Source organism: Orycteropus afer, unplaced genomic scaffold, assembly GCF_000298275.1.
Source record: "Orycteropus afer afer isolate SDZICR_OR568_19922 unplaced genomic scaffold, OryAfe1.0 scaffold00136, whole genome shotgun sequence".
Lineage (NCBI taxonomy): Eukaryota > Metazoa > Chordata > Mammalia > Tubulidentata > Orycteropodidae > Orycteropus > Orycteropus afer.
This window is the reverse complement of record NW_006921723.1, coordinates 2,420,751-2,430,874: the sequence shown is the minus strand read 5'-3', so window position 1 is coordinate 2,430,874 and position 10,124 is coordinate 2,420,751. Positions and strand designations below refer to the sequence as shown.

Sequence of the window (10,124 nt, the reverse complement as noted above, 5' to 3'; positions counted from 1 at the left end):
GGGCTTCAGTTTCTTCCTCTGTAGAATGGGGCATAACAATACCCACCTTTGTTGTTGCTGGCGCCACCTGGTGGCAGGAAGGAAAAATGCCTGCTCTGCAAGAGACTCAAATGAGGGGAATTCAGGCCCAGAGTGCCCAGAGCGGGACGGGCACTCCCTGGGTCATACAGCACAGCAGCCACAGAGTCAGGATGGGAGTTCCTGTCTACCTCTCTTTCAGCCCTGGCTCCTTTCTTGGTGGGGCTCAGGGTCTCCCAGGGGCAGGCTGGCTGGGCCTCAGCTGCCGAGTCCAGCTCTGTGGCTTCCCCTCTCTGTGACTCAGTTTCTCCATCCAAAAAAACAACTAGCACCATGTTACTGTTAAGACTGTTACTAAAATATTTACGATGCAATCTATTAATGAGACATTCGTATTAAAACAATTAGTGAAATATTGATGTTAACAGTGCAGTCTCTGAGAGTGTGGAGGAGAAAGCCAGCTAACACATTAAGTGGGGAAGGACGCAGTCTGAGGGGCCCAGGCTCGAATGTCCCAGCCCTATCCCTCGTGGCTGTGTGGCTCAAGCAGGCGATCATGCCTCCCCATGCCTCCATCTCACCATCTGCAAACAAACAAAGAACCTTGCTGCCATCAAGTGGATTCTGACTCATGCCCACCCCACGTGGGACAGAGAATTGTTCCATAGGCTTTTATTGGGTGTAATCTTTATGGTGCAGGATTTCCAGGCCTTTCTTTCCTAGCATCGCTGGGTGGGTTTGAACCACCCACTTTTAGGTTAGCAGCTGGTCACAAGCTGCTTGTGTCACTCAGGGATCCCATCTGCAAAACCAGGACACAAACAGTACCCACCCTGTAAGGTTGTTTGGAAAACCAGATGGCTTCCACATGCAAAGCTTGGGGCTCAGCGCCAGCGCTGGCCACACTCACTCCTCTCATGTTGCCTCCTAATCTCCCATTTAACATCTGGAACTACAGGCAAGTGGCTGAATGGCTCTGTGCCTCAGTTTCTCCTTGGGAGCATGGGACCATGTCAGCCTCCCCCACAGGGCTGGGGTTGTCTTGAGGCTTCTCAGATCCTAGCTCTGTTGTCTCCATCAGGCCTGTCCTGGTGGCTTCAGTCTCCTGGGGACTGTCCATAATTAGGTTCAGCCTCAGCAGTGACAGGCAGGACTTTTGTTTTGGGGACAACAAGGTCTTGTTCCCATCAGGTGACTGGTTGCAAGCCAGGGCGGTGGGATGGAGGCCCTGGCCGGACCCCTGGCAGCCCATCCTCCTGGGCTGTGTGAACCCTCTCGGTGGCTTCTTCTCATCTGTAAACTGGGAATAATGTTTCTCACCTTCGTGTGGGTAGAAGATCTGGGGAAGATGAGGGTTCCTCCTGGGGTGACCCTGAGTTGCGTCTCGGATTCTCCCTGATTGCCAGCAGTGTGAGCCCATCTCCAGAAAGAGGGGCCCAAAGCAATTGTCTGGGGACCCCAAAACAAGTGAACTCCCCAAGATGCAGCCTGGGCCAGAGACTCATCCCACAGCAGAGGACTCAGTTGGCCTAGAGCCTTCCTTAAGGCCTCAGCTGGGAGGCCTGGTCTCGCTGAGCCTCAATTTCCTCCACTTGTGACAGAAGAGCCTGGGCCCATCCTGGTGTGTGACATCTTGACTGACTCCGTCTTCCCCAGTAAAATGGGAATGGGCCAAGCTGACCCCAGCTGAGAGCTAAGGTGCCTGGCACGGCCCTCCCAAAACTCCTGGGGCACCAGACTCCCACCCTTTCTAGGCCTGCTGTGTCCTTTCCGGGTGGAGGGCAGGCAGATGAGGCTTCCCAGGACGGAAGGCCTGACCAGGGTGGAGTGCGGATGTTTGTCTAGCGAAGACAGCCGGAGAGGTAGCGAGACAATCCAGAGACAAGGCCTGGGGAATGTCACAGCAGGTGGAGGGTCATGCGGGGACTGAGGGGGGCGGCGGGGGTGGGGCGCTGGGAGAGGGGTGAGCTGGGTCCCAGCCCCGCTGCCTTGCTATGAATGTTCCCGCCTCTGAACACCTCTCCAAGCCTCGGTTTCCCCACCTGGCAAAGGATTAAGTGCTCATAGTTTCTGGGCAGCCCCTCCTGGCCCTGCGCCTCACTGGTTCCACTTGGAAAAGGGGCAGAGGGGTTGGAAACACCGCGTGAGATCTGAGCAGCCCCCCCACAAACGCCCTCGCCTGCGGCCCTGCCCGTCACGGAGGACAGGGCGGCGGTTTCCTTACGCGCCTCAGTCGGCTGACTTCCGCATCTCACTGTTAACTGCCGGCTGAGTTCTCAGTCCCGCGGGTGGCGATAATGGGGGAAGTGCAGACAGGGGGAAGTGAAGAGGCTGACGAGGCCCACGAGCCAGCGTTTGAGCCCCGCGGGGCCGCCCTCTAAAGAGGGAGCGCAGAGATTCGCGCGCCGCGGCGTGCCTCAGTTTCCCCATTTGTCCACGCCGAAAAGGGTTTTAGGAGCTGCAGCCATGAGGCGGAGCGGGTGCGCCCTCGGTCCTGTCCCCGCCAGGCCCCGCCCCCGCAGCCGTCCAGAAAAGGTCCCCGCGCAGCCCGGTGCAGTCCAGCCGCCGCCAGGTCTCAGTGATGCAGGGGTCCCCCGCTCCCGCCCCGGGCACGGCGCCTGGCTCTCCTCGGGGCTCCCCGCGCAGCTCTCCCGGCCTCTTCAGGAAGCTCTTGGCGAACCAGAGCATCCGCCTGCAGCGTCGCTTCACTGTGGCCCATCCGCTGTGGTGAGGCGGGATGGGGCTGGTACCGGGTGGAAGGCCAGGGGCTGGAACAATCGGTTGGGGTATGGCCTCACCGCCCTCGCTCCCTTTCTCTGTATCTCTCTGCTGCCCTGTCTCTGTCTCCCTCCCTTTCTCTGTTTCCCTCCAAGTGCCCCTGGATGTGCCCCTGGGACCCGCTGTCTGTCTGTCCTCTTCTGTGGTCGGGAGCAGGCTCAGAGGTCATGGCCTCTCCCAGCCCTCACAGTCTACGTGGGGGAGTGACCGTCCTCTTGTTTTCCCCATCTCCCACCATCTGTCCTGGACCAGCAACAAGATGGCTAGGGGCTTCACACTGAGCCCTCCGTGTCCCCGGAGAAGGCCTGATTTAATAGGGTCTTTAGGGCAGGAGCCCTAAGAGCACGTGCGCCGTGCGCGTCTGGGCTGTGTTCACCAGTGTGGGCGCCCACTCCTGGCAGTCCTTCGGGGTTAGGAAGCAGGATTGAGGTTAGGGGTTGGGGTTAAGGGATTAAGGATTGGAGTCTAGGTTGTAGGGGTTAGGGTTAAGCGTTAGGGTTAGGAATGGATAAGGGGTTAGGGTAAGGGTTAGTGGGTAAAATAAGCCTTAGAGGTTAGAGTAAGGGTTAGGTTAGAGTTAGAGTTAGGTCCTGACTCCATCCATTGCTCTGGGTTCATATTCCGGCCCTGTAGGAAGGGGCTGTGACCTGGGGCTGCGGTGAGGCTGGGGTGGAGTTGGGGCTTTAGGAGCCCACCATGGGCGAATCCCAAGCTTTCGGTTCGCGCTGCATTTGTACCCATTTCAAAGTCCGTCAACCTGAGGCTCAGAGACATAAGATCATTTCTTCAAATTCAACTGGCCAGACAGTGACTGAACTGGGGTCAGGGGGCGTGATTGTGGTCCCTGGTGACGCCATCTCAGCCCGGCAGAGGAGTCTCTGGCCCTAGAGAAGGTCCCTCGGGAGGGCTCCAGGGAGCGTGTAAGGGCATCTAGGGAGCGATCCCAGATACCCCAAAAAGTGAGGCTCGGGGTAGCGGGTCTGTCGCAGGCAGGCCTCGAGCCCAGCTGTGTGGCTCCGGACCTCCGAGGCACCTCCGTGCCTCAGTTTACTTGTCTGATCAATGGACAGCCGCGCCGTTCCCACAGCCCCGCGCCAGAGACCTCACCCCGCGCAGCCCGCGTCATGGAACCTCGGGCCTGACCCCGCCGCTCCGGGCTAAGTTTAGAGCAGAAAGAAAAACAGTTCCCTCCGCCCACAGAAAACCCCAGCTCAGGCTCCTTAACCCTCTGCGCCTGGGATGTGGATTCGAACTCAGGACTCTGAGAGCGCTCCGGCCTCAGTTTCCCCATTTGACCATAGGTGCGCTTTTCCAGAAGCCTTTGGAAGGGGCAAAAGAGGAGTAGAGGGTCGCCACTTCCAGACCTCCTCTAGGGGGGACAGCGTCTGGGGGTATCCGCAGCCTCTAGTCCGCCTCTAACGGCGTCTCCAGGTCCGCGGCGCCCCTCCCCCCAGTCCAGGCAGGGAAGGGTTAAGAAGCCCGGTTCCTTGATGTCAAAGAGCAGGGCCTTGGAATCACTCCAGCGGTGAAGGGATCTCAGCCGCAGAACCCGAGGGACCGGCGGAGTAAGGCCAAGCTCAGCCTAGCACATCCGAATTCACCCGAGCGCGGCCGGACGTAGCCGAATACGCCCGACCTCTCCTGAGCGCCACGCAGACCTGCTCTAAGTCTCCTGAGAAGAGCGGAGTTAGCCGGAGAAGTCCGAACTCACCCGAAGTTGCCCGAAGCTGCCTGAACCTAGGCCTGCGCAGAGCTGACACCGACTCAGCTACAGGGCCGGGTGACCTTTGACTCACAGGTCAAGGGTAGGGGACCCTTGGTCAGAAAGGCCGAGTCCTGGACGGCCCCTGATGTCTCTCGCTCTCTGCCTCTTCCGCCAACCTCCTCAAAAGGCCGTGACCCACAGTCAGCCCCGCCTGTCTGGCCACCCCGCTCCCTACATCACTGCCCTTGGCCCACCCTCTCCACCCTTTCTCTAATCTCTGACCCCAGGGCGGGGGGAAGGGGTGGGGCATAGATCCCCGTGCCTAATCAGGATGTGGCTGGACCGAAGGACAGGACTGGGAGAGCTGGAGGGGGGGATAGATCAGAGAAGGGGACCTCGGGACCCTACAGGATGAGTGACTAGGAGGCTCCAGGCAGAGCACACCGCAGGGAAGCAACGTTGTGAGCTGAGGGCGTATCCTGGCTGATTGGGGGCGTGGCCATATGGTTTAGGGGCGTGACCAGTAGTCTATGGGCGGGGTTAGGTTCCTAAGGGTGGGGCCTCTCCCCAGCATTAGGGTCTCTGGAGCCCATGGGGCCAGGCAGGACTGGAGTCTCCCCAGGAGTTGGTCGCCCAGCCTGGGCCTCAGTTTCCTCCTTTGTAACACCGGTGCCCAGTTCCTGCCTTCAGGCGTGGGGACCTCAAGTAGACAAGCCTGGCTCACACCCCCAAGCCCCAGGGAGAATGTGGACCTCGACTGTCAGGGACCCTTGACTCTGATCACGTTTCCTCTCCCTCCAGCTTTGACCTGGAAAATGGGCTTTCAGGCGGGAGGAGTGCTCTGGCCTCTCAGACCAGCTCAGGCCTGGGCAGGGCAGGCCAGACCTCTGCCACACACAGCCAACGGCGGGAATCCTTCCTGTACCGCTCAGACAGTGACTTCGAGTTCTCGCCCAAAGCTATGTCCAGGAACTCCTCCGTGGCCAGTGACCTGTGAGTCTTGGGCTGGTGGGATGCCTTCCCTTTGTCCCTCCTTCCTTCCTTTATACCTTTATTCAGCAACCCTCCCTCAAGTGGCCACTTGATCTGGACTTTGAAGTTTGCATAGGAGTTTGCCAGGCAGGTAACTCACTTATTCAGCCAGTCATTCAGTGAATGATCCTAGGTGACCCTCTGTGCTCAGCTTTAGACTGGGGTGGAGGTGAGGGAGACTAGGTGTCAGGTGTATTAAGGCCAATAAACGGCAAATGAACAAACAATTTGAGCTTCCTGGTAGCCACAATGAAAAGGGAAATACAATCATTTCTGCCTTGGCTCTACTGTCCATGCTGCAGCTGGGACTCAATTTCCCCATTTTGAGATGGAGATAAACGGAGTCAGAGGGGAGAGGCCGCTGAGGTAACCCAGGGACCAGTGGGTACCCAGAGGGGGAGTCCTGAGGGGAGTGTCCCCTTACCACATGGCATGGTGTGGGTAGAAGTTGAAAAGTGGATACATGTGGGAAATGTCCTCCCTGCTGCCTTCCGTGAACGTCTATTTCCCCGCAGCCACGCCGAGGACCTGATTGTGACGCCCTTTGCCCAGGTGGGTGTCCACCTCTCCGTAAGCCGCGCCGGCGGAGCTGACTCCTCCCTCCCTGGTGCTGATCGCCTCCTCTCGCCAGGTCCTGGCCAGTCTGCAAACGGTTCGGAGCAACGTGGCGGCCTTCGCCCTCCTGCAGGGCCGCGGGGTGGGCAAGTACGCGCGGGACCGGGAAGAGAGGGGCGGGGCCGCCAGGTACCGGGTCGCCAGGTACGCGGGGCGGACCGACTGCTCAAAAAAAAAAAATGGAGGCGTGGCAGGGGCGGAGCTGGGATTCTGGCGCATCGGGGTGGGGCGCGTTGAAGGGCTAGGTCTGGAGGGGCGGGGCTAGACAGGTGCGGTCCTGCCAGCCCTGAGCCAACTGTCCCACAGATGGACATCCGGCGGGAACCCTCCATCCGGCAGTCAGCCCCCTCCACCCACAGGTAACACGTGCCCCCCTCCCCCACCCCGTCCGTGAATTTCCTTTCCCTGGAGACTTCCCCAGCTCAGCCTTAAATGTAACCCTAAAAATTCACCCTCGGGGATGGAGCTCCCCACGCCCATATTGCAGATGGGAAGGCTGAAGCCCAGGGAGGGGCGGAGACAGAGCCACTTGGCGACAGATGTCGAGTTTGGATCTTGGTGTCCTGAGTAGCTCCAGGAGAAGACTCCTGGGTACAAAGTGCCATGGCACGGGTGTCCCTGCATTGGGAGTGGGGCTTCTGGGTGGGCCCCTGACCCCCTGGCTCCCCAGAGGACAATGGGCAGAAGCTGGCATTGGAGACGCTGGACGAGTTAGACTGGTGCCTGGACCAGCTGGAGACACTGCAGACAAGGCATTCAGTGGGGGAGATGGCCTCCAACAAGGTGAGGGCGGCCAGACAGCCTAGGGGCCCCCTGCCTCTGCCCACAGCGCTCCTGTCCTCACTGTCCACACCTTCCCTGCAGTTCAAGAGGATGCTGAACCGAGAGTTGAGCCACCTGTCAGAAACTAGTCGCTCTGGGAACCAGGTGTCCGAGTTCATCTCCCGGACCTTCCTGGGTGAGCTGTGGCGGGGGGGGGGGGGGGTCACTGTGGCGGGGGGGCACTGTCTGGACAATGGTGTAGAGGTAGGATGAAGGAAGAAAAGGGCAGACTAGGAAGAAAGCTCATTACGAACTTTTCAAGGGATGTCAAGGCCCCTAACAGGCCTCTGTTCTGGGTCTGGCCCTTGAGGAAGCCCTGGGGGAGACAGAGAAGGGGACCCCACAGGTCAGAGCTGGGTCAGAGGGAGGAATGGGTGGAACTTCTAGCAGGGGAGGACATTAAAACCAGGGTTTTGAAGCATGAATAGAAGTTTGTCATGAAGGGATGGAGGATACCAGACATGTGGCTCTTCAGCTTAGGGTTGTTGTTGTTGTTGTTATGTGCCGTCGAGTCGGCCCCGACTCATAGCGACCCCTCCTTGGGTTTCCGAGGCAGTATCACTACGGAAGAAGGATTGCTCAGCTTAGGGTAGGAAAGGATAATTTGGGGAAAGATGCTGAGCCTCAAGTGCCCAGGGGCCATGCTCCGCAGAAGGGGTCACTGAAATAGGCTGTGACTGGGAGAAAAGGGTAGTTACAAGCCAGATGGGAGATTTGCTGAGTTTACTTTGGTCCAGGTAAAAAAGGAAATAGGTTCTTCCTGAGGCTTGTCCAGGCCCAGGACCTGAGGCCAGATTAGGACAGTCCTAGAAGACAAATCCGCTCTGCCCCACCTACAGACCATGAGACGGAGGTGGAGTTGCCCAGTGTGGCTCCTGCAGAGCTGTCACGGCCCATGTCCCAGATCAGCGGCCTACGTGAGCTTTCTCCCAGTGCCAGCCTCTCCACTGCCACTGTCCCTCGCTTTGGCATCCAGACTGACCAGGAGGGACAATTGGCCAAGGTGAGCCTCCAAAGGAAACCGCAAGATCCAGGTTCCAGGTCTGGCTCCATTCAGATGCCCTACATTGGGCCTCAGTTTGCCCACTTGCATACTGGGCAGGTGGGGCTTAATGCGGGACCCTTGGGGCTTGAGGCTCCAGGGTCAGGGGAAGGTGGTTGGGGTTAAACTCCAGCTGTTCCCATTTTAGGAGCTGGAGGACACTAACAAGTGGGGGCTTGACGTGTTTAAGGTGGCAGAACTAAGCGGGAACCGGCCCCTCACAGTCATCATGTTCAGTATTTTTCAGGTACCTGCCCTGTCCTTGACTTCCAATAGGATCCCTGGAGTTTTCTTCACCTCTTCCTACTCAGGGGTCAATCAGTCTTCAATCATTCCTCCCTGACACTTGTCAATAGGGTTATCTGAACAGAGTTTTGAAGGGTGAATAGGAGTTTGCTAAGTTGAAAAATTGCTTTATCAACAAACCTCAGCCCTGGAACTGGCACTGAAGAAACAGTTTGGAGGGAACAGCTAGACACAGACACCCCTAGTCTTGTGGGGTGAGGTTTGAGCCAGAGGAGAAGGACAGGGACTGAGGAAAAGCAGGAGGGCATCCTGGAGGAGGATGTGTTTGAGGGAAGGACAGAAGTTCAGAAGGAAAGGAGTGGGAACAGTGTGTGCCACCACCCCAAGGGCAAGGCCCTGACCAAGGGCTTGTAATGAACCAGGAGCGGAACCTGCTTAAGACATTCCAGATCCCAGCCAACACACTGCTCACCTACCTGCTGACGCTGGAGGGCCACTACCACGCTGACGCGGCCTACCACAACAGTCTCCATGCTGCTGACGTAGCTCAGTCCACACATGTTCTGCTGGCCACACCTGCCCTCGAGGTACAGCCCTGCCAGGTGCCAGTGGCCAGGCTGCCTCACAGAGCCTACCCCTTACCTCTTGTGCCTTGTGTCCACCCAGGCCGTGTTCTCAGACCTGGAAATCCTGGCTGCCATCTTTGCAAGTGCCATTCATGATGTGGACCATCCTGGAGTCTCCAACCAATTTCTGATCAACACTAGTGAGTCAGGGGCCCTGCCCTACTCTGCTCTGCCTTAGACCTAAAAAAAAAAAAAAAAAAAACAACCCAGGGAGGCAAAGCCAAATACAGACACCCCCAGCTCCACTGAGTCAAAGCAGGGCCAAAGGGAGCGAAAGGATCCTGGAAATCTTCTAGAGGAGGAGGCATTTGAGTTAGGGCTTCAGTGCATGTGTAGGAGTTTGCCAGGACTTCCCAAAACCTGCCTTTGGGTGTGTGGATTAGGTGGGTGGGTCTCAAGACTCCAGCCTCCCCCACAGACTCCGAGCTTGCCCTCATGTATAATGACGCCTCCGTGCTGGAGAACCACCACCTGGCTGTGGGCTTCAAGCTACTGCAGACGGAGAACTGTGACATCTTCCAGAACCTCAGCCCCAAGCAAAGGCTAAGCTTGCGCAGGATGGTCATCGACATGGTGAGAGAATGCAGGACTTTCTTGCCATCTGCACATAGAGGGGTGGGGTGACCTTGGCATGGCTGGGGGTTCTGTCAGGTCTGGGCATGTCTCCTTTCTGGGCCTTATTTAGCTTCCTGCTATAAAACAGGGCAGTAGCCATACAAGCCCTGGGTGGGAGTGGCCAGGCCCTTGGTCCTGCTCCTCAAATCCTGGCTGCAGTTCATATGCAGGCAGTGTGGAAACTGAGGTTGTGGGGTTTCTGGTGCAACTTTTTCTGAATATAAAGCACATCTCTCCGCTTGGTATTTTTCAGGTAGGGGGGATACCTGTGCATTTTGAGACCTCATGGCTCACACATTCATTTAACAAGCATTTATTGACCACCTACCATGTGCCCAGAGTCCCTGGGTGGCACAAACAATTAAGTACTAGGCTGCTAACTGAAAGGTTGGAAGTTCAAGTCTACCCAGGAGTGCCTCGGAAGAAAGGCCTGGCAGTCTGCTTTCAACAAACCAGCTATTGAAAACCCCATGGAGCACAGTTCTACTCTGATGCACATGGGGTCGCCATGAGTCCGAATTGACTCTACAGCCATGGGTTAGGTTCTGGTTTACTCTGGGGCAGGCCCTGTGCCAATGACCAAAATAGTTCTGGGTCCCGGGTTTGCACTGACTCTCATTGTGTC

General features: G+C 57.6%; 1 protein-coding gene across 1 annotated transcript in view; it reads left to right on the top strand.

Annotated features, from left to right (window-relative positions):
- The first annotated feature begins 2,599 nt into the window (after window positions 1–2,599).
- The window catches only part of PDE4C (phosphodiesterase 4C), an 8,920-nt gene continuing 1,395 nt past the window's right edge, over window positions 2,600–10,124 (top strand). The window contains exons 1-12 of the mRNA XM_007945469.1: window positions 2,600–2,745; window positions 5,303–5,494; window positions 6,049–6,085; window positions 6,165–6,238; window positions 6,455–6,507; window positions 6,819–6,931; window positions 7,013–7,106; window positions 7,810–7,973; window positions 8,161–8,259; window positions 8,681–8,845; window positions 8,925–9,024; window positions 9,303–9,457. Coding sequence (XP_007943660.1) covers window positions 2,600–2,745; window positions 5,303–5,494; window positions 6,049–6,085; window positions 6,165–6,238; window positions 6,455–6,507; window positions 6,819–6,931; window positions 7,013–7,106; window positions 7,810–7,973; window positions 8,161–8,259; window positions 8,681–8,845; window positions 8,925–9,024; window positions 9,303–9,457 — 1,392 coding nt within the window. The remainder of the gene's footprint in view (window positions 2,746–5,302; window positions 5,495–6,048; window positions 6,086–6,164; window positions 6,239–6,454; window positions 6,508–6,818; window positions 6,932–7,012; window positions 7,107–7,809; window positions 7,974–8,160; window positions 8,260–8,680; window positions 8,846–8,924; window positions 9,025–9,302; window positions 9,458–10,124) is intronic.